The 27648-nt window shown below is 52.8% G+C and overlaps 1 protein-coding gene across 1 annotated transcript; it reads left to right on the top strand.

The window, feature by feature from the left end:
- The first annotated feature begins 4289 nt into the window (after positions 1 to 4289).
- On the top strand, positions 4290 to 26765 carry LOC149852719 (uncharacterized). The gene is given in 6 exon segments (XM_090028405.1): positions 4290 to 4299; positions 11202 to 11338; positions 11340 to 11494; positions 11496 to 11760; positions 23503 to 23629; positions 24621 to 26765. Coding segments are annotated over 6 exon segments (2832 nt in total). The 3' UTR covers positions 26759 to 26765.
- Positions 26766 to 27648: the final 883 nt, after the last annotated feature.

Genomic DNA, 27648 nt, shown 5'->3' with positions numbered 1-27648 from the left:
GCATGTTGTGGTTGCTGTTCTTGCTCGTCTCCCACGACTTGATCTTCTTCCTCATGGGTAACAGTTCCCGGCAGGTGGCATGTGAGCTCCCACACCTTGGTTTCTTTGAGGGACTCCAACTGTCACAGCGCGGGGTCCTGGGGGCAGCCATGATCTCCCCTAGCACCCCCTACTGTGCCAAGTTTGCGTTTAAGCACCCTTGTTCTCTCCTTCCACATCTTGTTCTTATAAATAAAAAGGGAGGCTGCCTTTCCGTCCTCTTGGTTACAGTGCTCTTGCTACCCCGTGTCTCACTTCTGTAATGGGGCTCTGGTCACACCAGCCTCATGGGCTATGCATGGCTCCAACCGCCCCTTTACCTCGCCCCAAGCCTCGCTGATGTACCGGACGTTGTTTGGTCTGTTTCGCTCTCGGTGCCCTCTGGCGCTCAGGCTCTCCGCAGCCCCTTGTCTCTCACCCTGAGCCCCACAGGCGCTCTGACTCGTCTCACAACTGCACCCTGTGGCGCTCATCAATTGCTGCCCCCTTGCTCTGGGGCTTCTTGTCACCCCCTTTGCCTCTGGGCTTCTTGCTCAGGTAGCCGTAGCCGGGCCTGGCCCCCAACTCTCCTCCTCGGGCTCTTGAACCCCTGCAGATGGGCTCAGGTGGCCGTAGCCATGCCTGGCCTCTTTTCTCTAGGGCTGGGGTCTGCGCACCCTCTGGCGCCGGGGTCCCCACACTACCATGGGTCCCCTATGAGGCCTCCTCCAACCCCTAATAGCCTCACCCAAACCACCAGTAGCAAACCGCAAACAGAAAACTCAAGCCCCTGGGCTGCAACATAAATTCAAGCCACTCTGCTGAACACTAGTCCCGCCACACCGGGGGGGGCTCTGTCCTTCTCCAGTCTCGGAGCTGTACCTACAGGCTAGCCTCTCCTCTTTCCTCAGCCCGGCAGAGCTCCTTCCCCTCTGGCTGCCGCCTGGCCTCAGCCTGGGGTTCGAGGGGAGCCAGGCCCCGCCCCTTCCAGTCAACTGGCGCCCACCGGTTACCCCGGCAACCAGCACCCGTGCCTCTTCATTTCTTCTCTGGCTGCCCTGGTAACCAGCAGCTCAGCGCCCCTCGCCGCCAGGGCTCTCCATCGCCGCTCCCGCCGGGCACCTGCACGCTCTGCGACACGCCTCCCCCTTTATAGGAGCAGAGCAGCTGCGCGCTGCGACACCATCCTGCCCTTTCCCCCACCCTCGCCACGCCCACAGCCGAGGCAGGAATCACTATCCCGAGGTCTCACTTCCAGATGAGAGCTTCTCATCTGTAAAGTCCTGCCGCTGCGGGGCACAGACCTCCCAGCCATCACATCCTCGCAGGCCATCCTTTGTCTGCGCGCTGCGGCCTCTGCAGCTGAACTCGCCTCAGTCCTGGGGTAACAGGAAACCCAGGAGTAAAGATCAACAGAAATCAATCAGCATCTGCTGGTGGTCGTCTGGCTCTTGCCTCCCAGAGTTGAGACTAGAGCTAGAGCACGGTGTAATGAAGGCGGCAGGACTCATCCGAGGGAGACTAGCAGCTGGGAAGTCAGGAATGTAATACGCTTCCAATGTGGTGAAAGAGGACACATAGCCAGGTTGCAATAAAAGGGGAGCCAGTGCAGGGGTTCATGAGCCCCCTCATGAGGAACAGATGGATTGCAGTTTTGGGAGACACAAGGGACCCTGGCGGCAGGCCAAACCAATTGTGGAAGTAAAGATTGGGGACCTAGTGGTGCTCCCGGTAGTCAATACTGGATGCAATCAGACGGTGTTAAGATCTGACTTAGTAAACCTGGAAGTGGGTGAAGTCATGTCCTCAGTGGACATGGTCTGTATCCATGGGGCTTCTTATACTTATCCTAGGAAGAGGCTGAAGTTAACAATCTTCGATCAAACAGAGGTGATCGCAGTGGGCCTGGCTGAATCTTTACCTTGCCCGATGCTACTGAGGACAGACTGGCCCTATTTAAAGCGAGTGGTCACAGAGGTGATGGGAAAAGTTAGGACTCAAGATTACGGGCTACAATTTTGACGGGGAACAGTGAAGATAACCCAGGGACAGCTAGGACGGGAGAAGAAGAATGGCATTTCGATGAGGTAACAGGTGAAGGACGTTGCTCCAGAACATTTACAGTCTCACCCGGAGGGAGGAAGAGGTGATCTGACCTAAGTTAATGGAGGTGCTTCCTCGGTTTGAGGTAAGAAATGGGATTTTTTAGTGGATAGACAAGGGCAAGGGAGGAGAAGTTGCCCAGATATTGGTACCCCGACAGTACTGGCTGAGGTTGTTAGAGATAGTTCATACTCTGCCCATGTAAGGACATTTGGGATGGGACAAAACTGAGGCACAGTTAAAACAAAGAATATTTTGGCCTGGGATGTATAAGTTGGTAGAGAGATACTGTAAAAAATGTCCTGAGTGTCAGAAAGTTTCAGGTTATAGGCCAGTTCTGGTGCCCTTGATACCGATGCCCCAGGCAGAAGGCCCCTTTTGACAGGATTGTGTTAGATATTGCAGGGCCATTCCCAAAGAGCGTGGCCGGGCTTCAGTACATATTAGTCATGATAGATTATGCTCTGTGGTTTCCTGAAACCATACCCTTGCATAGTGTCACCGCATCGATGGTGGCAGCAGAATTGCTAAAGTGGGTATCATGGGTAGGAATCCCCTGCAAAATTTTGACAGACCAGGGCAAGACCTTTATGTCAGGAGTCTTGAGGGGGTATGTGAGACGCTCCAAATAAAACAACTTACAAACTCCGTCTGCCACCCCCCAGATGGATGGTTTAGTGGAAAGATTCAATAGAAGTCTGAAAAGCGTGCCGCAGGCCTGTATCCCTCTGGAAGTGGGAGTTAATGCTACAGTCGTTGCTGTTCACGGGCAAAGAGGCCCCACAGGCCTCAATGGGCTGTACCCCATTCGGGTTGGTCTACAAGCATAAACCCAGAGATATACTGGATATTGTTTGCGAAGGTTGGTCTGAGAGATTTTGAGAGAGGAGAGACCACTCAGTGAGTACAGGACTTCCGAGACGGTTTAGAGAGAGTACAGGAGGTGGCACAAGGGAATTTAGAGAGTAGTCAACAAAGACAAAAATGTACCTATGTTCTTCATACCTGAGAAACAGACTTACAGGCTGGTAATTGGGTGTTAGTATTGCTACCCGACCATAGTAAAAAATTGTTGGCTCGGTGGCAGGGTCCGTTCCGGGTAACCCGGAAGTTAGGTCCTGTAAATTATGAAGTACAAAGAACCAAACCAGTGAGGAGGAGACAAGTATATCACATAAACGTGTTAAAGAAATGGAACAGTAGAGAGTCCTGGTTAATGAAAGAAGACGTAGGAGATTTAGATGACATAGGGGATCCCATAATATCAGAGTGGGAACCGCGGGAGCCCCGAATAGGAGGTGAGGTGTCGGCAGATCAGAAAGAAGAGCAATGCAGTTAATCCCTAGGTTTCAGGATGTATTTCAAGCCAGGCCCAGAAGGGCGAGAGGGGTATACCATGATCAGGACCCCGGAGGGGTATGTGGTCAGAGATCACCATCGGAGGTCGCCCAAGCATCTCTGGGAAGCTGTGAGGCAAAAACTTGTCCAAATGTTAGAGGCAGGAATAAGAGAGGAGTCATGAAATCTGTGGTGAAGCCCATACCTAAACCAGATGGCAGTCTTAGGCTTTGCATGGACTTTAGGAACGTTAATGAGGTGGCAGCCTTTAATGCTTTTCCCATGCCACAAATAGAGGAGATGTTAGAAAAGACTGGGCAAGCCAGATGCACATCCACTTTGGATTTAACAAAAGGATATTGGCAAATACCTATCCACGAGTGTGAAAAAGAGAAAACAGCTTTTGGGACTCCATGAGGGCTTTTTCAGTTTAAATGTATGCCATTCGGACTCCATGGGGTGGCTGTGTCCTTTCAGCACCTGATGGACAAGATATTAACTCCTCATCAACATTATGCTTCCGCGTATTGATGATATTATAATATTTTCACTGTCCTAGGAACAGCATTTACAAGCAGTCTTACAAGAACTTGGGAAGACAGGATTGACAGCCAACCCTAAGAAATGCAGCCTGGGACAGGGAGAGACCAAGTACTTAGGTTTTCAGCTAGGTCGGGGGAAGATCAAACCGGTGGCTGACGAGAGAGAAGCCACAAGAACTTACCAGTTACCCAGAACTTTAAGACAACTGGGATCGTTATTGGAGTTCACAAACTACTATAGATGGTTTCATCCGACATGTTTCGGAAATGGTGGCCCCGCTAACAGGTATGGCGAGAGGTAAGCCACAGCGGTTACACTGGTCAGGAACGGCCGTAAAGGCTTTCGAAAGAACCAAGCAAGCGCTTTGCAGTGCACCTGTCTTGTACACACCCCGGTTTCAGGGGCCGTTTTTCCTGCAAACGGATGTATCAGAGTGTGCTTTAGGTGCTGCGTTATTTAAAAAACGGCAGGGCAAGGAACAGCCTGTAGCATACGCCGTTAACAAGTATTCCACCACACAACGGGAATGCCTCGCAATCAGGTGGGGCATTTAACTGTTCAGATATTATTTACTTGGTCGGAAATTTGTGTTGATTACAGACCGTGCTCCTCTAAGATGGCTATAGGCAGCCAAGACCATGTGAGAATACTACGATGGGCTCTCGCCATACAACCTTTTCATGTTTCAGTCGAGCACTGAGCCGGGAGACGAAACGTGGTAGCTGATTTCCTGTCCCGCTCCACGACCAACGGAGACAAGTGATGGTATGAAGCCAGAAGGGAGATTGAGGATATTAAAGAAAAGACGTTGGACGACCATTGTGAAGGCGATATTCTAACTAAAGGGGAAGGTATGTAACAGGGAGAGAGTCTTCCTGTGACGGGAACGTCCAGGCAAAGCACCCGTTTTGTGGAGAGCTTTCTGTTCACCCCGTGGAACTGGGCGACATATTGACTGTTTGCCCACCCAGGTCGCTAAATGCCCACCACAGACTTTGGTGAAGTATCCATTACTTGCTGACAGCGGCGAGGTGTTCAATCAGGTTGAGATAACGAAAGACTTAATTGCCAATTAAGCCTTCCCGCCTGGCAGCGGACAACCTCAATGAGCTTAGGACAGCCAACTTCAATGAGCTTCAGAGACTGGTGGGGGAGGCACTGAGGGCCCAGAAGGTAGAGATGGGAGTCCAAGGGGGCGATCCTCCGGGCCCAAAGGGTAACAGTCCCTGAGAGAAGGGGCGTAAAAGTGCTCAGAAATCCCCTTGGCTCAGCAAGGGCATTCAGTAACACCCAAGGACTAAAACGGGGCATACGAGCAGTGGAAGAGAGGAGCTGTCACCAAGGAGGAGTACTCCTCCTCGCCCGGGAGGGTAGGAGGGCTATTAGGAAGGCCAAGACAGAGATGGTACTCTGGCTAGCATCCAGGATTAAGGACAACAAAAAGTCCTTTTTCAAGTACATTGGGAGCGAGAAGAGGGCACCAGGCAATGTAGGGCCCCTGTAAGATGCAAACGGTAATCTTGTGGCTATGCCAGACAAGAAAGGTAATATTTTTAAGAGTTTCTTTGCCTCTGTTTTCTTGAACAGGGACCAGGACATCCCTCCTGCCAGAGGTAGGGACAATCTTGGGGATAGCTCTGTCTTGGGTCAGTGCAGATGTAGTTAGGGATCTTCTGAAAGGGCTGGACATTTTTAAATCTGCAGGTCCAGATGCCCTCCACCCAAGGGTGTTGAGGGAGCTGGCAGGGGTCATCATGGAGCCCTTGGCCTGGCTGTACGTGCATTCGTGGTCATCTGGCCAGGTGCCGGGGGATTGGAAACTGGCTAATGTGGTCCCAATTTTCAAGAAAGGGAGAAGGGAGGACCTAGGTAACTATAGGCCTGTAAGCCTCACCTGGGTGCTTGGGAAGATCTCAGAGAGGATCATCCAGGAGCACATCTGTGGGGGGCAGCAGGGGAGATCGTGCTTGGGGCAACCAGCATGGGTTCATCAAAGGCAGGTCCTGCCTGACCAACCTGGTTGCCTTTTATTACCAGGTGACTAAATCCTCGGATAATGGTGTCACCGTGGACGTAGTCTTTCTAGACTTTAAGAAGGCCTTTGACGCTGTCTCTCACCCTATCCTCATCAATAAATTAAGCGACTGTGGCATTGATGCCTACACAGTTGGATGGGTAAAAAACTGGCTGATGGGGCACACCCAGAGAGTAGTGGTGGATGGGTTGTACTCAGCCTGGTGAGATATGAGCAGTGGGGTCCCCCAGGGCTCGGTCCTCAGGCCCGCGCTGTTTAACATCTTCATCAGCGGCTTGGATGAGGGGGTGGAAAGCACGCTGTCCAAGTCTGCTGATGACACTAAGATGTGGAGGGAGGTGGACACACTTGAAGGGAGTGAAAGGCTGCAACTAGATTTAGACAGACTACAAAAATGGGCAGATGAGAATAGGATGGGGTTCAACATAGACAAATGCAGGGTGCTGCGCCTTGGGAGAAGGAACCCACAGCGCACACACGGGCTGGGGAGCTCCCTCTTGAGAGCACAGAGGCGGAAAGGGATCTTGGAGTCATTATTGACTCCCAGGTGAACATGAGCTGCCAATGCCAGACCGCAGCCAGCAAGGCCAGCCAGACCTTGTCATGCATCCAAAGGTGCATCTCAAGCCGGTCCAGGGAGGTGATCCTCCCCCTCTGTGCGACACTGGTCAGGCCGCAGCTGGAGTCCTGCGTCCAGTACTGGGGGCCGCACTTCAGGAGGGATGTGGGCAGCCTGGAGAGGGTCCAGAGGAGGCCACTCGCATGGTCAGGGGCAGCAGGGCAGGCCCTACGAGGAGAGACTGAGGGACCTGAGCCTGTTCAGCCTTGGCAAGAGGAGGCTGAGGGGAGATCTGGGGGCTGCCTACAAACTCATCAGGAGAGATCAACAGCAAATAGGTCGAGCCCTTTTCTCCACTGCACCAGCAGGGGTGATGAGGGACAATGGTAACAAGGTGATGGAGAACAGGTTTAGGTTAGAGATCAGGAGGCAATATTTTACAGATAGGGTGGCCAAAATCTGGAACCAACTTCCCAGGGAAGTGGTCCTCGCCCCTCCCTTGGGCAAATTCAAGAGGCGGTTGGATGCTCATCTGTCTGGGGTCTTGTGAACACAGCATTCATTCCTGCCTGTGGCAGGGGGTCAGGCCAGATGATCTGTTCAGGTCCCTCCTGACCCTAGCTACTATGAAACTATGAAACTCATATGATTGATAACAGCCGGGTGGAAACAATGTATAAAGGACTGTGGGTGTGATCAGAGGAGCTGAGGCTTTAGACACCAGTGATGGCAAGCAGCCCTGCAGGGAGGCACAGGCGACGAGAGAGAGATTTGCCAAGTATTTCTTGTTGAAGCGGTGAGTGTCTGTGTGTCCGGCCCATTGGAAGATGGGCGGCTGATTCAGCCAGATGATTGCAGCTCCATCCGGGTCCATGGCAAGGACTTTGTTGCTGTGAGTTGATAAGCGGGGCAGGCTTGCAAACACCCACCTGGTGAGTATTCATTGTGGGACTGATAAGTGAACTGGGAACTCGTAGGGAGAGCCGGTGGAGGGACTGACAGCTGGCGGCTAGCCGAGTTACACTTCTTGTGAGCGGGCATTATGGATGCTCATTATTAAAACTAAGTGAGCACTCCTCTTGTGTGGTGTTTCTCTTTAATCACTCCTATCAAAGTCATGGCAGGTGAGATTGACACCGAGAGGAGGGAGGACAGTTATAATGTCTTATTTTGTGTCCTAGAAGAAGAACACACTCACAACAAGGTTCCCTGGTCCTTCTCCCGGGGTTCCTCCGGGGCGTGCCGCTGAGCCTTCCTCGCCCTGCATGGCAGCGTTTCCTGGTCCTCCTCCCGGGGTTTCACCGAGGTGTGCCATGCCTCAGCATATGGCTCCTCCTGCCCAGCGGCATCCTGCAGCGTTCCCCTGCAGCCTGGCTCTCTCTAAAACAGGGGTAAGCAACCCCTCGCACAGATGCCAGTCTGGCACGCGAAGGCATTTTGCTTGGCACGTGCACCTTGGGGCAGACGGCAGGGAAGTGGCCAGGGCTGCACTGCCACAACAGGGACTGGGGCCCTTGCTGCTCCCCGGTTGTCTGCTCCTGGCACGCCAACATCTTACAAGTTGAGCTTGCAGGTGCTTTTGGCATGCCGTCCAGAAACATTGCCAACCCCTGCTCTAAACCTTCCAGCAGACTGTTTTTAGCTCTTTTCAACATCAAGGTCCACCCATGGACTCTCGTCTTCAGCAGCAGCTAGACTTTCAGCTTTTGGCAAAGCAGCCAAGAGCTGCTGACAAATTCATCCATGAAAGAGTTAAAACTGCAGCTTTGGCCTAAACCAGAAAGGGAGCAGAGTGATTAGGCTTTGTCCCTGCTGTATGCAACTCTTTCTTTCTCCACAACTCAAACACAAATCTTTACTTTGCTTTACAAAAAAAAATGTGTTTCTCATTTGGGGGTGTGAGAAAACATGGGAATATACTGAAATGACAGTTTTGGTAAAAAGCCATTTCAACACAAAAAAAAAATCAGATTTTCCTAAGAAAAAGTTAATATTTTGAACTAGCTTCTATAAGGAAAATGTAAGAAGATTTTGAAATATATTTTGAATGATTTTGTGAGCCTGAAATATTCTCTGGGGCCTTGAACTTTGATTCTTCTCTATGTTAGACTGCTGAAATAGAGAACACCTCCTTTGGGGCACCCCCACACTGCCAGCCCATGTTCATCTCAGCACCAATGATGACTCCAAGATCCTTTTCTGCTTCTGCACTGACGAGAAGGGAGTGCAGTCAGGAAGGCCATACCTACAGGCCAACCATACCTAGAGGCTGGGGAACTCCCTTCTCGTCAGTGCAGGAAGGCCAATCGTACCTTGTCGTGAATCCACAGATGCATCTCAAGCAGGTCCAGGGATGTGATCCTCCCCCTCTAGGCAGCACTGGTCAGGCCGCAGCTGGAGTATTGTGTCCAGTTCTGGGCGCCGCACTTCAGGACCGCATGGAGAGGGGCCAGAGGAGGCCACTCGAATGATTGGGGGCAGCAGGGCAGGCCCTACGAGGAGAGGCGACGGGACCTGAACCTGTTCAGCCTCCACAAAAAGGCTGAGGGGGGATCTAGTGGCCTGTTACAAACTAGTCAGGGGGGATCAGCAGGCATTGGGGAAGTCCCTGTTCCCCCGAGCACTGCCAGGAGTGACCAGGAATAACGGTCGCAAGCTGGCAGAGGGGAAATTCAGACTAGACATCAGGAGGCGCGACTTCACGGTCAGGGCGGCTAGGAGCTGGAAAGAACTTCCTAGGGAAATGGTGCTGGCTCCTGCCCTGGGGGGCTTTAAGACAAGGCTGGACAATCACCTTGCCAGGGTCGTTTGACCCCAGTACTCTTTCCTGCCATGGCAGGGGTAGGACTTGATGATTTGCTCAGGTCCCTTCTGACCCGACTAACTAGGAAACTATGAAACCTGGGTTCCACGCTCTGCTCCCAGGACCAAATAAGGTACAAAAACAACAAACAGGTTCTGTGTTTAATACCATAATTCTTCATATGCAGCATGCACCTTTCCCTCACTGAAAACCAGCAGCTAGAAATCAGTGTGCGTTATATGGGATAAATGCAGCAAGAGCAGGTTCTCCCACTTAGCATGTGAAACCAAACTTAAATTCACTATAATCCACAGGACGAGATCGGGGCAGGCCATGCCTCCTTTCCTCCCATGCAGCTGGATTGGGGCCAGGCTATGCCCACTTCCCTCCACATTACTGAAATGGTTCTGGGACCCCTGACCCCATCACCCCCATGAGGCTTGACTGAGGCCAGACTATGCTCCCTTCCCCCATGGGGCTGTGTACTGACCAGGCACTGGACAGTCCCCACACCCCCTCCAGCGCTTTCTCCCCAGGGAAAAAGGTTGATCACCACTGGGTTAAACTACAAGTTAAGTAGGGTGAATCTTTCTGGAGGGTGATCTTAAGATGGGGTGGCAGAGGAAGACAGGTCTTCCAGCCTAGGGCAGCAAGGTCACACGGTCTGAAACCTGTGCAGAGGAGTACAACACAAGGAGTCTTCTACTGGAGAGCAAATCTGAGAGGCCAGGGAGGGTGCCTGGAAAAAGGGAGGACCCAGTAGGCATCAGAGCGTACAAGAATGTCCTGCAATGACATTTCAGCTAGATGTGTGTCCTCGGAGGTGGATCCAAGGGGGGTTGCAGTGGTGCGGTTGCGCTCCCCTTTGATTTCTGCTCCATCCAGAGCTTAAAAGCAACTGCCTGGCAATGGCAACAGCATTTCTAGTCAGGCAGTAACAAGGGAGTCAACTGAGTTCACGGCTCATTGTAATCTACCCCATTCCTTCTAAACTCTTCATTGCACAGGTGTTAACCCCCCTCTCTCCTTTTTAATACTGTGGACGTTCTGCTTATCCAGCTGTCCTTTGTCCCGCAATACTGCTGTCTGTTATCTGCTCCTTGTCATGGAGCTCCTGTTTCACAATCCTGCAGTCTGCTTTTACTTCTTGCTAAAAACATTAACTCGGGTGTGAAAATGTTAAGACAGGTGAAGAGTAATTTGTGCGGGGAAATAACTTTCAGTGAAGTATTGGATGCACTGCTGAGATGCTCAAGAAGGCTAGATTTTGGTTGCTGAAGCCGAAAGAGATCTCTGCTTCATTCTAACGACTGCAGGACAAATGAAACAACGGCTTTTGGTACTTTTTGCCTACTTTATTGATTCATAGCTTCACAGATTCCAGGGCCAGAAGGGACCTCAGTGGGCCATCTAGTGCGACCCCCTGCCCCTGGCAGGCAAGAACAGGGTCACCAAACCTGGGATCATGTGATCCCAGCCAGGTGCCTGTCCAGTCTCCTCCTGAAGACCCGTAAGGATGGGGCGAACTTCACCTCCCTTGGGAGCCCAAGGGAGTTACTGTGTTTATTATGCATGATGTGATATAGCCAGACACATGCCAATAAATAAATGCTTGTTTTTCTTTGATCCCAACCTGACTAATGTAGCCCTAGCCCCCTAGCATATTAGTAAAGCTTCCAGTTGCTTTGTAACTGGAGAAAAATCTCTATTGTGTTGTATGTGCTGATGCACCTCACCGTCTGCACCTCGCTTTTCAAAATCCTAGATCTGCCTATGGGTGACCCCTGTTCCCTGTTTTACAGGCTGCACCATGACAGCTGAGGAGCAACCAACTCACACCACGATGAAATCTGAGCTGAGCTATGAGGACGAGAGCAAGGTGCGTGACGAGGCCGAGTTGCTGATGAAGCCGGAGGCCGACTGGGAGAAGCTCATCTCACCTGCCCGCCCCCATCACTGTTGCCTTGCTGGGACAGCTGGTGTGCATCCCTGTGGAGAGAGGAGACTTCTCCATCTGTGAGCATGCCCCTAGTGGTGGGTACAGATACTTCAGAGAGACTCAGTCCTTCAAGGTGTGCTTGCAGGAAGCGTGTGACAGTGTGGGATGCCTTCCAGCTGGGCAGGAACAAAGCCACCCTGATCCACCTGCAGTTGAAGAATGTCCCCGGAAAGATGGAAGACCTCATCCAGGGCTTCCTCCAAGATGTAAACAAGAAAAGGGACCTGCTTATTGTGCAGATTGAGCTGGCGCAGAAAAAAGCGAAGAAGTGCAGGATTCTGGCTGAAGAAGCGAAGGCCAAGTTCATGGAGCAAGAAGATGCACTGCATGCTGTTTCAGGAAAGACAGATGCACCAACATTAGCATCTTCCTGAAAGCAAACTCCATGAGTATTGAGGCAATGATCATCTGGCATCAACTTTGTTGGGCTGGCCATGTTATCTGGCTGTCCAACTCCAGACTCCCAAAGCAAGTTTTATTCTCCCAGCTCAGCCAAGGTGCATGCTGAAGTGGAAGGCAGAGAAAGGGCTTCAGGGATGTCCTCAAGGCCAACTTAAAAATTGTAACATTGTTGTCAGGTTTTGAGAGGCTAATGCCCAGGACCACCCCAAACGGAGGAAGAGTCTGCTGCAGGGATCTCAGTACCTTGAACCTCACAACAACAGGAGATGGAAAAGTGGGAGCAGCAGAAACAGTGCGTCACAGACCAAATCAAGAATCCAGTGCCACCCACCCGTGTGGAAACGCATGTCCGAGCTGCAGTAGGGTCTGTGGATCCCGGGTAGGCTTCATCAGCCATCTTCAGACCCACAGATAAGCCAAGCATGTAAGACTATCATCCTCATCTATGAGGGATTGCTGAAGAAGAAGGAGACATTTTTATGGCTGATAATTATTTTGCATGTGTGGCTGGACTGACTTTATACATGCAGCCAGTCTAAATTTACTGCACAGTTTATCAGTCAATTGTGTAATATATGTAACGTGACGGGGGCCTCAGTGACCACAAAAATAACTGCTAAAGGAACCTATTGGTTGTGGGAAGAGAGAGTGAGGACTCCTGAGTTGGGTTCTGGAAACCAGTGGGCATGGGATCAGTCAGGAAAGGGAGTAAGTGGGGAGTCAGAACTGTAGTAGTCATGGCTGAGATCTTAGTTCCCCACAGAGGTTTACATAAGTTGAACAAATTGATTTGAACTTCAGTACTTTCCTGTCACAACTTCTGTGGAGGTAAGTCAATAAAATTAGGGTGGCGTGACCCATAGTACCTGGTGTTCTCATTAGCTAAAAGCCTTAACTCAGGTGTGGTCATATGAACTCAGGTGTAGAAATGACTAACAGGGAAGTACTGGGGGCACTCCCAAGATGCTCAAGAAGGCTAGCTCAGGCCACTACAGGGAATATGCCAGATTGCTGTCATGTTAGCTGTCATTCCTATCCATATTCCCACCTTCTCCTGGCTCCCAGGCACTGTTTCCCACCCTTCCCCCCCCGTCATTCTTGATGGGCAGTTTGCTAGTATTGTTATATTTGTCTTTGCTTCCATCTTAAACTGAAGAATAGAGCCCTAGGCCTCCAGCTTATCTTTACCTTCATCAACAATGAAGAATATCTTTGTTAACAACCTAGCATCTTCATCAGCTATCTGGAAGATGGGATGGAGCCCACTGTCGGCAAGGCTGCAAACGACACCCACCTGCACTGCAGGGTAGGCCTACGATTCAGAGAAGCCTAGACAAATTGGAGGAATGGACCAAAAGAAATCTCATGAGGTTCAACAAGCACAAGTGCAAAGTCCTGCACTTAGGACAGACCAATCCCATGCTCTGCCACAGCTTGGGGACCATCTGGCTAAGCAGCAGCGCTGCAGAAAAGGACCTGCTGGCTACAGTGGACAATAAGCTGAATATGATCCAACAGCGTGCCCTTGGCAGACGGGGCTGCATTGGTAGGAGTGTGGTCAGAAGATCAAAGGAAGCAATTCTTCCCCTTTATTCGGCACTGGTGAGCTACATCTGGAGTATGGTGTCTGGTTTTGGGCCCCCTGCTACAGAAAGGATGTGGATAAATGGGAGAGAGTCCAGCAGAGGGCAATGAAAATGGTTAGGGAACTGGGGCATATGACATGTGAGGAGAAGCTGAGGAACCTGGTTTTATTTAGTTTGAGAAACGAAGAGAGGAGGGGGAGGGAATTAATTTGACACTCAGGTAGGCTCTGGAGGGGTGAGAGACGCGTGGGTGAAGCCCCCCAGACACTCCCTCAGCAGCCGCCGAGCCCCCTGCCGACCCCCAGCACAGCCGGAGGTGAGCGGGCTCGTGGTGGGAAGGGGTTAACTCCTCGCTTGCTGGGAGGAGGCGGCTGCCTGGTGCCGGGCGGGTCAAGCCCCCGCCCAGGCCCCTACTTGGCCCAGCCCCCCAGGGAGCCGCGCGACCAGAGCCGCGGGAACAGGCGCTCGAGTTAGCGCAGAGTTCGCGCAGGGGAGGGCGTGGGAGGGCACGAGACCCTGCCTGCGACCCCCACCGCCATAGCCAGCCCCAGCCGTAGCCAGCCTACCAGAGGCATGACACGGATGGGCACGCGCCGCACCCCGAGGGTCCCCTTGGGCTCTGCGGCCCCCCCATTGGGCAGCTCAGAGACGGCCACCCAGACGGAGCCCATGGTCCCGGGCTCCATGCAGACGGAGCCCCTGGCTCTTGGCTGCGGGGGCTGCCTGTCCCTTTTTTAGGCTCTGGGACCCGGGAGCATGGCCCCCTCCCCTTGTGGGGTCTCCTCCCTACTGGGGTCTCTGGTGCGCCAGCTGGAGGAGCTCCAGGCCACAGTCCAGAGACTGCGTGCCATCAGGGACTGCGAGCAGGAGATAGATTCCTACTGCCAGGCCCTTCTCCCCCGGGAGCCGCAGGGGAGAGCGCCGTCTCCCCCCGCGACTAAGGAGGACTCTGGGACCTCCCGCTCTGCCCAGTCAGGGGCATGGACCGAGGTGGTCAAGGGCCCCAAGGCCCGCCGCACCAAGGCCCCCGCCCCGCCGGAGCGTAGCAACAGGTTCGCACCTCTTGCAGCCCCAGCAGAGCCCACGCAGTTGCCAGCTCCCGCAGGCAACCAAGGCTCGACTGCAGCCACTGCCCCCGCTCTCCCCAAGACAAAGCGTAAGGTGTTTGTTGTGGGAGACCCCGTCCTGCGGGGCACTGAGTGGGCAATCTGCCGCCCCGACCCCTTAGCCCGGGAAGTCTGCTGCTTCCCGGGGGCCCGCATCCGAGACATTGCGGAGAGGATCCCGCAGCTCCTCCGGCCCACAGACCACTACCCCATGCTCCTTATTCACGTGGGCACCAATGACACGGCTCGGAGCACCCCCAGCCAGGTCATGAGGTGCTACAGGGAGTTGGGAGTGGGGCTTAGGGGTCTGGGAGCTCAGGTGGTGTTTTCGTTGATCCTCCCAGTCTCGGGCTATGGGCTGAGGAGGGAGAGGAGGATCCACGCGGTGAACCAAAGACTGCGGCGCTGGTGTTATCAGGAAGGCTTTGGCTTCCATGACCACAGCCCGCTCTTTGGAGAGAGAGGCAGCGAGCTGCTGGGAAGAGATGGCCTCCACCTGTCTCCCCTGGGGAGGAGGCTCTTCTCAGCCAGGCTGGCTGACCTGCTCCACCGGGCTTTAAACTAAGCCCGCTGGGGGATGGGGGACTACTGCCCCTGCTGGCCCGCTGAACGGCCCTTGCAAAGCCAGCGGACCAAGGCACTTAAGGGGGCACTTAAGGGAGCCCACCCCTGCCCCAGCCCTGGCACAATCTGTGGGCAAGGCAAGAGCCCCCAAGGGCACACTTGCCTGCCTGTACACTAATGCCAGGAGCCTGGGCAACAAGCAGGACGAGCTCATCCTCCCACTCAGTGCAAAGAAATATGATGTAATTGGGATAACGGAGACCTGGTGGGACTCCACCCATGACTGGACCACGGGGATAGAGGGCTATACCCTGTACAGGAGGGATTGTGTTGACAAAAGGGGCAGGGGTGTAGCTCTCTATGTGAAGGAAAGCTACATGTCCCTGCAAGCTGATGTTGGCGACCGGCATGGACAGCTAGAGACCCTCTGGGTAAAAATTCGTGGGGAATTCGGCACAGGGGACACAACGGTGGGAGTCTACTACAGACCTCCCACTCAAAGTCCCGAGCTTGACCAGGAGTTCGCCCGGGAACTGACTGAGGCCGCTTGCTCCAGGACCTTGGTTGTCATGGGTGACTTCAATTACCCGGACATCTCGTGGGAAGATCACTCAGCTAAATCTGAGCGGGCGCAAAGCTTTCTCTCATGCGTGGATGACCACTACCTGACTCAAAAAGTCTATGGGCCAATGAGAGGCAAAGCGCTGCTTGACCTGGTACTGGCTACGGGGAATGACCTAATCGGCAACCTAGTGATCGATGGGAAGCTGGGTGACAGCGACCACGAGCTGATCACTTTCACCATCCGCCGTAAAGCTGGCAAGTCAGTCAGCAACACAGAAGTCCTTGACTTCAGAAAAGCCGACTTTGACAAGCTCAAGAGGCTTCTCGGTCAGGCCCTCAGGGACCATGACCCCAGGGAGATGGGAGTTCAAGAAGAGTGGTTGCTTCTCAAGGAAGCGATCCTCAATGCACAAGCTAAATCTATTCCAACACGGAGGAAAGGCAGCAAGAAGGCACAGCAGCCCCCCTGGCTCTCCAGGGACCTAGCGGACCTCCTGCGGCTAAAAAGGAAAGCCTACAAAGGATGGAGGACGGGATTCAACTCCAAGGAGGATTATCCTGTGCTGGTCCGGTCCTGCAGGGAGCAAGCCAGGAAAGCCAAGGCTGCAACTGAACTCCAACTAGCTTCAGGCATCAAGGACAACAAAAAGTCCTTTTTCAGATATGTGGGGAGCCAGAGGAAAAGCAAGGGCAATGTTGGACCCCTGCTAAACCAGATGGGGCAACTGACAACTGACGCCGACGAAAAAGCCAACCTATTAAATAGGTACTTTGCGTCAGTCTTTCATCAGTCACACGGGATGCCCATGCCTGCTATGGGACAGGGAAATCTGGGTGAGGGGGATCCCCTACCCTCCGTCAATGCTGACCTCGTGAAGGAACACCTTGAGAAGCTGGATACCTTCAAGTCAGCCGGCCCTGACAATCTGCACCCCACGGTACTCAAGGAGCTGGCGAGCGTCATAGCCCAGCCCCTGGCACGGGTCTTTGAAAACTCCTGGCGCTCTGGTGTAGTGCCCGAAGACTGGAAGAAAGCCAATGTGGTGCCGATCTTCAAGAAAGGGAGGAGAGTGGATCCGGCTAACTACAGGCCCATTAGCCTGACTTCTATCCTGGGGAAGATCTTAGAAAAGTTTATTAAGGAGGCCATCCTTGAGGGACTGGCCCAGGCTAACATCCTAAGGGACAGCCAGCATGGGTTTGTTGCGGGTAGGTCTTGTTTGACCAATCTCATTTCCTTCTATGACCAGGTGACCTATCACCTGGACAAGGGAGAAGAGATTGATGTCATATATCTTGACTTCAAAAAAGCTTTTGATCTGGTATCCCATGATCACCTCTTGGCCAAACTGCCCAGTTGTGGCCTTGGCTCCACCACGATCCGCTGGCTGGGAAACTGGCTCCGTGGTCGGACCCAGAGGGTTGTGATTGATGGCAGTCACTCATCATGGTGCCCTGTGACCAGTGGGGTCCCTCAAGGCTCTGTCCTGGGACCCATCCTGTTCAACATCTTCATTAACGATGTGGACATTGGAGTCAGGAGTGGACTGGCCAAGTTCGCCGATGACACCAAACTTTGGGGCAAAGCATCCACGCCAGAAGATAGGCGGATGATCCAGGCTGACCTGGACAAGCTCAGCAAATGGGCAGACGAGAACCTGATGGTGTTTAACACCGAAAAATGCAAGGTTCTCCACCTTGGGAGGAAAAACCTGCAGCATCCTTATAGGCTCGGCAGTGCTACGTTGGTTAGCGCTACAGAAGAAAGAGACTTGGGGGTCATCATTGACCACAAGATGAACATGAGCCTGCAATGCGATGCTGCGGCTAGTAAAGCAACCAAAACGCTGGCGTGCATCCATAGATGCTTCTCGAGCAAATCCCGGGACGTCATTCTCCCCTTGTACTCGGCCTTGGTGAGGCCGCAGCTGGAGTATTGCATCCAGTTTTGGGCTCCACAATTCAAAAAGGATGTGGAGAAGCTTGAGAGAGTCCAGAGGAGAGCCACGCGCATGATCAGAGGTCAGGAAAACAGATCTTACGATGACAGGCTGAGAGCCACGGGACTCTTTAGCCTGGAAAAGCGCAGGCTCAGGGGTGATCTGATGGCCACCTATAAGTTTATCAGGGGTGAACACCAGGATCTGGGGGAACGTCTGTTCACCAGAGCGCCCCAAGGGATGACGAGGTTGAACGGTCACAAACTCCTGCAAGACCGTTTCAGGCTGGACATAAGGAAGAATTTCTTTACTGTCCGAGCCCCCAAGGTCTGGAACAGTCTGCCAGCGGAGGTGGTTCAAGCACCTACATTGAACACCTTCAAGAGTAAATTGGATGCTTATCTTGCTGGGATCCTATGACCCCAGCTGACTTCCTGCCCTTTGGGCAGGGGGCTGGACTCAATGATCTCCTGAGGTCCCTTCCAGCCCTAATGTCTATGAAAAAAAATGTCTATGAAATTACAGCCTTCAGTTAGCTGAAGGGTGCTTACAAAGGGGATGAAGCTAGACTCTTCTCCATGGGGGCAGATGACAGAACAAGGGACAACCATATCAAGTTGCAGCAAGGGAAGTTTAGGTTAGATATGAGGAAAAGCTTTCTAACTAGGAGGTGTGACAGCTGAAATTCTGTCTGTGTAGTAAAGGTGCTTGCTGAAGGCTCTATGAAGATTAGATTAAGTGTTTTTCTGTATTTGTTTAGATATTAAGCTATACGTTGTTGCTAAAAGCCTAATTAAAGTTTAAGATGTAGTGAGGCCTTGTATAAAGTAAGGCCTAGTAAATTTAGCAAAGCCTTAATGTAGTAAGGCCCAGTGGCACAACTTAAAATTAACCTTATCAAAGGAATGCAAGGCTTGTACTGCTATTGGTCAGTCTAAGGACAGTTGAAGTAAAAGGAATCTGAGTTGCTGTACGTTATCAGTACCATTCAGAAGCTATAAATTAGCTGAAATATCTGGAAACCATTCAGAAGGAAGATACAGCTCTGTGAAAAGGATTAGTTAGCTGTTGGCCTGAATCAGTGGGCCCGTGGACCTTGAGGAGCCCATGAACTGAATTCCAGGGTCCTTTCTGGTACCTCTTGGACAGCGCTAATCAGGGATGCCTGACTTCACTGAACTTTGTGGAAAGAAACTTGCTGTACATCAGGCATCAGAGGGACTGCCAATAAGTTGCTGACGCAAATTGTTCTTGTCTGTCATTGTTTGTCATTACTAGACGTAGTTGTGTTTTTGTTAAGTCAATAAACCTTTCTTACCTTTCTACCCCCAACCATACTCTCAATCTCAAACCTTCCACAGGTGGCTGGGACATAAATTGGCATCACAAACAGGATTGAGAGGCTCTAGTCCAGAGAGAAAGGTTGGAATGAAGGGAGTTGCATGGGTCCCGTTAGTGGCTTTGCTTAAGGAAGTGACAGGGATGGAAAATCCCAGGTGGGATAAGGGTAGGATGAGACCTGCCTGGAGTGACCCAGGAACTGTCATTGGGCTAGGTTTGCTACTGCTGCCCAGGGTAAACCCGAGAAGGGGTGCCTGTTGTGGCTGCTGGCCACATGCCTGCAGTTAGGGGCCGAAGAGGATGCCCAGCTCTGGGAAGAGGTCACCCAGCTGAGCAAGGAGTTAGAAGACGTGAGACAGTCCAACAGCGCGGCGTGCAGAGCTGCACAGAGCTGCTTAGAAATGTTAGAATGGAGGAAAGGAAAAATTGTGATTGCGTGCATGGCCGCTTCCCTCCAGCCTGCCATGGTGTGGGTGGGGTGGATGCCTGGCTCCCTATGGCTGGGCTGGCTGAGAAGTGAAGAGGGCAGGGTAGATTTGCATTGTATCGACTCACTGAATCAGAGGCAGGCTGTAGCACAAGCTGGGGTGAGCCCAAGCTCACGGCAGGAGAGAGAATCACAGACAATCACAGAAGAGCCCACCAGTTTGCACGCTGAGTCAGGATTGTCTGATTGTAATTTCCATAAAATACACCTTGTAAATGCCAGGTGGTTCACCCGTTGCAGGAGTTCACAGCCTGGGCAAAGCTGACCCACAACTTCTGACACAACTTCTGATGGGGAGCAAGCCAGCGACACTCTTCAAGTGAAAGGAAACCGAATGTAAGTAAACCTCAGGGACATCTGGAAACCGATTAGTAGCCCTACCGGTCTCTTTGGAAGGACGGTAAATGGGAGGTAATGGATGTCATGAAACCCACGAACGAGGGGGAAGCACTGGAGTTAAGTGGATCAAATACTAGAGTGAGATTCAGGACACCCGGGTCCCAGGCTCATCCTTGCCACTTGCCTACAGGCTGGCCACAGGGAGGTCATATCATCTTGCTGTGCCTCTGCTTCCCCATCTCAAAATGGAGTTCAGGATCCAAAATGGGGTTCATTGAGTATGTCAACATGAGATACTACAGTGATGTAGTGTTGGTGGAAACGAACCATGACACCAATGCTACTGCATAGTAGCTCATTGATAGTGCGAAGCAGGGTTGGAAATGACCCATGTGTTGCTGGGATTGCACAGTCGGATGCGTGTGTAGATGTGCCCTGAGCTACAAAGACCTACTCTGATGGATCTGGTTTTGCCTTTGTAGAATATACTGCATTTACCCTCTCATGAACAGAGGCAGGGGGACTCGCAGACATCCTAATGAGAGGAACCCATAGAGTCACAGAAATATAGGGCTAGAAGGGGCCGAAGGGCCCTCAGAAACACGCATCTAGCCCAGCCCCTTGCTCACGGCAGGACCAGCCCTGACTAAACCAGCCGAACTACGTGTCTGCTCTTGAAAACTTCTAGCGGCAGAGACACCACAGGCCCTCCAAGTATCTGCTCCAGGGCTGAACTGGTTTCAGTTATTAAGGTTTCCTCACAGCCAACCTAAGTTTGTCCAGTTGCCATTTGAGCTGGTTACCATATTTTCTTGGATATAATCAGCTCTTTCCCCTCACCCCAAACCAGCTGGAGAAAATTGGTGTGTGCATTATATGCAATAAAAAAGGATCGCCATAGCTGAGTGTAGAGCCCTCCTCCCCACGCGTGTGCTAAAGCAGATGTGCACATGGGGCCCAACTTGCATGCACTTGTATGAGAGCCATGTTCTGAGTCCAGCCTCCAGCGCTGCCTCCAGAGCTGTGTGTGGATCCTGGGACTGTGCACTGGCTCTGGACCCAGCATGCCAGGCTGGTCTGCCACCCTAAATGGCGTGCAGACCTGGAAGCAACGCCGGGAGCAGGCCCCGCTCCCTACCCGCTCCTCATGTACCTCAGTGAAATGTATATTTAATCCTTCACACTCTCTTTCAAATTTCAAGTGCACGCACACGCACTCACACACATGCTCACGCACACACACAGAGTAGCAAACAGCCCATGAAGATTGGTGGGGACTGAGCCCTGTGCCATGCCCCCCCACCCCCACCACTCCAGGTCTGGCCCCCCCCTTCCTGCTGCTCCAGATCCAGCCCTGCCGCCCCCCGGTGCTCGAGGCCTGGTCCCGCTCTACCCCCTCCCCACTGCTCCAGGTCCAGCCCTGCTCCACTCCCCCCACCGCAGCTCTGTGCCTGGCCCCACTCCAACCGCCCCCCACTTCTGCTCAGGCCCGATCCACCCCCCTCCCCGCTGCTACAGGTCAAGCCCCCCTCCCCTCCTGCTCCCCCCCTCCCCCTCCCACTGCTCCAGGTCTGGCCCTCCTATGATCTCCACCCCCCCCACCTTTCCAGGTCCAGCCCTGCTCTACTCGTCACCTCCTCCCCACTACTCTAGGTCTGCCCCTGCCCCCCCCCCCCCCCGTCTGGTCCCCCCATCCACTGTGGGTCTGGCCCTGCCCCCTCCCTGCCATTCTGGATCTGGCCCTGCTCCCCCCCCCAGCCTTTCCAGGTTGAGACCCACTCCCCCCTCCTACCACTCAGGGTCCAGGCCTCCTCCCCACCCCTCTGTGTCCAACCCTGCGCCACCGCCACCCCAGGTCTGGCCCTGCTGCGGCCCCCGCCCTCCTCCCTGCTCTGGGTCCAGCCCCGCTCCACCCCTGCACCGCTCTGGGTCTGGCCCTGCTCCCTCTCCCCCCCTCCTCCCAGCCGGGGAAGGCGCGGGCAGGGAGGGGAGGCAGGAGGACACAGGCCATGCACACCCGAGTGGGGATGTGCGGGGGAGCAGATAAGATGATGATGTCAGACTGGAAACCTACAAGAGAGCCTGACCTGCGGGAGCCTTTCGAATTTCAAGGGCCCTGCACCTGCGCAGGAACCTGAAGCTGTAAGTCTAGCTCAGGTTTGTTTGATCAGCAAAAGTCAGGTTTAGAAAGCTGTGCCTGGAGTAAGAGAGCAAAAGTCAGGTTCTTGGAGTGAGGGGGGAGAGGGAGAGAGAGTTGGGGTCTTACCACTCAGTGAAGCTTGAACCAGTAGAGGTTCCCAGGCGTTGTTGGAGCTTGCAGACAGGCAGGGCCCTCAGCACACTCGGTGGAGGGACTCCAGGCAGAAAAGGAGTGACGCTGGTGCAGCTTTTGGATGCAAGCACCAGGACAGAAACTTGAGCTTGGGTAGGGGGTTTGTGGAGAACTAACAATGGCTCACGGGACAACACTAGGTTTGTTTATGGGTTAACGATGGCTATGGGTGGCATTACTCTGAGAGCGCTCACAATACAGACCAGCAGAGTCAGTGTTTTGGGTACCAATGGAGGAGTCATTACTAGAATTGGTCTGATAAGTGCAGAGTGGGTGTGTGCAGATGTGGGTTGATTAGCATTTGGAGCAGGGATCCCCCACCGTGCCATGCTGCCCTGCTTCTCTGGTCCCAGAGTCCAGTGCGGTCCTTGCCTTGGACTCTCTGTTCTCCATCCTGAATGCTCATGAAGGTGCACGCCTGTCCCATCTCCCTGTAAATGAGTTGTCATCCGGTTCCACCTCTGATGTAATGGGACCAGGGGAGTTGCTTCACACCTATCACCCATGTCTGGAGGGCTTTAGGTGCATCTCCCACTGCATCTTCATTGGCTTTTGTAAGTCCTTCCTCCAATCAGTTCTTGTTCAGGCAGAAGTTGGGGGGTGGGAGTGAGTCCTTTGTGAGTCCGACGGGCTGTGTCCTGTGCCAGGCTTCCCCAAGAACACGGAGCGGAGAGGTAACCAGTCTTTTTAGGAGTGGGAAGTGCAGGAGCACAGGCAATGTAGTTAGAGACAGAGACTCCTGTTCTCACCTCTTCTCTTCTACTTCATAGCCCTCCTCCATCCCCGCAAGTAAACTGTTAGCATCATGGATGACGCGTGCCCCTGGCGGCTGGGAGGGCACTGCAGCAGCACGGCGGTGCTAGGTGGGGAGCTCCCGCAGATGCCGCTGGCACTGTCGGTGACAGCGGGATGTGGTGACGAGTGGTGACCAGCCCACGGCACCCTGCAACAAACTGTACCCCACCCAGTCCTTCTGCCCACAAAGGTGGGAGCAAGGCACCTACACCCACCCCCAAGAGATCCTGTTATGCCTTGCTTTCACCCTGGTGGGCAGAGGGGCCAGCCCTGCTAGCACCAGGCGGGGTTGCTGCTGCAGGCTTCCCAGGGTCCCGCTCCCACTGGGCAGCAGGTAGGGAAGTGGGGAGGGGGCTGCAGCTGGGCAGGAGCATGGAGCATGGGGCTGGGGCTGGCTGCAGCATGGAGCCCTTGCCCAGGGGAGTGGCAGCAGTGCAGAGCTCGGGTGGGCAGGGTGTAGGTGTGAGGGGGGAGTGGTACGGGCATGGGCGATGTGCAGGGGGTGCACATGGGTCTACATGCACCCTAGGAGTTTGGCTGCGCACCCCCGGCAAAAAGCACCCCCAACAGTCTCCACTTCCCACCCCACCCCCCAGCCTCTGCAGGCAGCACCTGATCGCCACTGGCTGCTGCCACCGCTGCTGGCAGCGTCTGCGGGTGGCCGCCTGCGAGAGCTCCCTGCTCACCACTGACGCCCCCGCCACCCACACCGCCACCAATGCCAGCGGGTGGTCGCTGGGCCCTGCCAGCCTCTGGGGGCATGTGGCGTGCATGGGTAGGGGGATCCTCCCACACTCCCCCCATGGTGCGCAGCCCTGGCAGGCAGCGGGAGCAACAGCAGGAGCAGCAGGTGAGCATGGTGCTCTGCTCGGCAGTGCTGCCTGGCTCCTGGCCGTGGCCAATGCTGAGAGGAGTACAGCCCCCGCTGCGCCGTTTCTTTCCTCGGCACTCCCCGCACTCGCAGGGCACAGGAAGGAAACCCCGGGCACTGGCGCGGACTGGGGTAGGGAGAGCAGCTGGCTCCAACACCTGGGGCTTCCCTCCTGTGCCCGATGACTGCGGGGAGCAGCCCCACACCCCCCCACCATGCAGACATACACACCATACTCCCCCACCATACGCACACACACACACACACACATACCCAACCCCCCCACAAGATAAAAGACTAAGTTATTTTTTAGTTATAATGCATATATACAGTACAAAAACACAAACCATGAGAAAAATATTTTTTGTCAGAAAATTCAAATACGTTCTAGTCGGTGTTTGACTTTCAGCGTATGACTTTTCTCTGGTTCTAAAATGGCAACTCCCCCGTCCCAAAAGGGGTATGTCTAGGGGGCAAGGGGAGGGACTTCTGGTGGCAAAGGGCAGGGCTTAGGGAAGGGACTTCCAGCCCCAAGGTGGTGATGGGCTTATTTCTATGGCCACAGGGGATAGGACAAGAAATGCAGCAGAAACTTTGTGACCGTGTGGGGGTCCAGTATTGGAGGAGGCTGCGCAGAGTGGTGGGGGGGTCTCTATCCCTAGCAACATCCAAGAGCAAGTTGGACAGACACTTGGGTGGGCTGGTTTAGTTAGGGGTATCCCTGGCCTAATCAGGGATGTTTCTGGCCTGACCGGATTAGATGTGACCTCCTGAGGGCCCTGCCAGCCCTAATTTTCTACACATCCATGACTATACAGCCCAGTAACACTATTGGGAAGAAAAATTAATCCTGTTTAACAGGTGGCAAGTGATTTTAATCTTTAACCTCTGTGAGGGCACAAAGGCCCTTTTAATAATGCTTCTCCTTTTCAACAGCAATCGTTTCTCTTGTACAGAAACAACATGGCCGTTTCCAGCCAGAATCCGAGTGCCCTGCAGCAAGCTGAGATGAGGCTTTGCCAAGCGGAGATGGTGCAGAAGGAGACAGAGCTGATGATGAAGCCCTACGCAAACTGGGAGGAGTTCCTGATGCCAGGTCCTCTCTCCATCGCCATCTTGGGAGAGCTGGCCTGTATCTCCACAAGGCAAGGGGACTTCTCCATCAACAAGAACTCCCCTCCAGGCGGGTTTAATTACATCAGACACCCAGACTCATTCCTCGCTTGCCTGATGCAGGTAAGTCACAAGGGCTGGGCCACATTCAACACTGCTCACAAGAACATGGATCAGATCCGGCTTCTCTCCATGAGTGTCCCACGCCACGTGAACACCAGTGTCCAAACCCTGTTCCAGGATCTAGATGTGGTGGATGCTCTGCTCCCTCAACAGCTGAAGAATATAAAATCCATTGCAGATGAGTGTACACAATTAGCAAAATCGGTGGAGCACACGTTCTCCGATGTCATCTATCTCATCCAAGAGCTGCTGGTAGCCTGTATCAGTTCCAAAAAAGGGTACGAGGATGATCAGATAGAAATTAAGAGAACATTGGAAGATGCACAGCTAAGGGAACAGTCAGTAAATCAAGCCAAGGAGATGGCTGAGGAGTATTACACAATGATGAAAGGGCAAGTAGAAAAGACCTGGCAAGACTATAATGATGCAATGAGTTCTCTTCCTTTAGGGTGGAAAGCTTTAGCTTTTGGTACTATAGAAGGTTTAATAAATGTGGTGAACATGGTTCCAAATGCAGTTTCCAGGCTTTTCTCTACACTCAGGGAAAAGAAGCATTCTCCCAAGACTTCCACAGAAAATGAAGAGGATGATATCATTGCTGTGATCAACATATCGTCCAGATCGCAGCTCTTGCTGAGTCTTGCAAAGTATGTCTGCTCTCTTTTTGATGACGAGAACAGTAGTAGAGCACCTGATGAGAAACAACAGGAGGGGATGTTTAATTTTATAAAGCAGCATGCTCAGTCTTTGCATGATCAAATAAATGCCGAAAAAAGCTGTCAAATAAAGCCCCTAGCCTTGGAAATCTGCTCTTCTGTAGTTGAAGCTTGTTCAGTTTTACAAAACACTGGAAAGTCTCCAGATAAAAATAGGTCTAACTCTGAAACGGTAAAGGAAGCACTTGGACGTCTAACCAATGCAGTACATGCGTTTAAGTCTCAAACTAAATTGCAGTCAAAGACTACGCCTTTACCTCCCAAAGCACCTAACATGACCAAATGGCAACAGAGCATGGGAGCGGGCCACCAAGTAGGATCACAAGCAACACAAAATGCCCGTTTCAAAATACAGCAGACCTGTGAGATGCTGAAGATGACACAGGAAGAGTACCAGAGGAGCTTCGACAACTTCAAGAAACAGAACGAGGAGCTGGCAGATATCCTACACACCATGAGAAAATGTGAGACAAAGGAAATCGATTTTCAAAAAGCCAAGGATATGCTGATCCAAGGTCTGGAGGCCCTGGGAAAGGTGAAGGAGCAGTGGGAGAAAATGGTGCATTTCTTCCAGATGATCTCCAGCATGATTGAGTCCTGCCTCAGCCGCTCCATCAAGGGCTTTGTAAGTTCAGCTGAAAGTGTTCAGAAAATTGAGAACTATTCTTCCAAGTCCTTTGTGACAGACTTGATCTACACTCAAGCATGCAATGCCACCAGTCTCTCTCACCTGGTGCATATGATTTCCGAGACCTACACCAAAGTGTTCTCCAAATATCTGATGGACCGTGTGAGCAGCTTGGGGAGACTCATTTCTATGGACTCTTCTGATTCCACATTTGAATCTGAACGTAAGAAGCTAGCGTGTGCATGTGATGAGGCAAGGGAGGAGATCTATAAATTGGTGATAAAGAAGAAGGAGGAGTTTGAAAATGATTTAAAGACAAGAACAGAAACAATCACCCGCGAGCTAAACTCAGCGTTGCCCCAAGTGACCAGAGAAGAAGAGAAAGTCATTCAAGATACAGTGCAGCACGGCTCCCGGGAGCTGATCCTGGAGGAGCAGGATCAGTATGCTTAGAAAATCTCAATTGCTCTTCTGTAGTCCGGATCAATAGTCTAGCTATGTCTCTGCCATGATCAATCAATAGGAAAGCAAAGCAGTGTACTGAAACCTATACATCTCTATAGTACAGTGTCGCTATATATCTTCAGCAGTCCCTCGCAGTTGAGGATGATTGTCTTATCTATATATTGTCTTATTCTTTCTTTTATATAGGTAGTGAATGAACAGCCATCCATGCTTTTTTTTTTTTTAAATGTAATTTCCAGCTTAATTACGGCTGTTTATGCCCCAGGCCTGTCTCCTTAGCGCAGCTTCACCAAAGTCGATGAAAAGACAACGAAGAAGGGATGAACCCAAGCCTTGGCCACCATCTTAACTTGCTGAGGGCGAGACAAAAGCTACCTCAAACCTGTGCCAGAAAACTGGTGAAGGAACACCCTAGAGGAGTCAAAGGCAGGAGATAAGCCCATCATCTTATCGTCCTCACTGTCCATGGAAATGCCCACACGCAGAGCAGACCCAGGCTTGGGTCACGGGATGGAGATGCTGTCCCTGTTGGATGTTTTGGGGTGTCCTGACCCCGGCCCCAGTGCGGGCAGGGAGCGCGAGAAGCACGAGCAAGGGCCCCGGGGTGGGGCGAGTATGTTGAGCAGGTCCCAGGAGAGGGCGAGTATGTTGAGCAGGCCCCGGGGGGGGGGCACGTACATAAAGGCAAGGCCCAGGGAGGGCGGTGGTACAAAGGTAAGCCCAGAGTTGAGCGCAGAGAGACAGGCCCCAGTGGGACACTGTCTGTATGGGAGAAGCCCTAGAAGGGGTGAGCTTATTGGGAGGCCCCGAGAGGGGGCACGTACATCGAGAGGCCCTGGAGAGGAGCCCTAGGAGCAGACATCTAGGGACACAAAGGC

The sequence above is a fragment of the Crocodylus siamensis genome, chromosome 15, assembly GCF_052110815.1.
Source record: "Crocodylus siamensis isolate JL-2025a chromosome 15, ASM5211081v1, whole genome shotgun sequence".
NCBI classification, from domain to species: Eukaryota; Metazoa; Chordata; order Crocodylia; family Crocodylidae; genus Crocodylus; species Crocodylus siamensis.
This window is presented reverse-complemented; position numbering and strand designations above follow the sequence as displayed.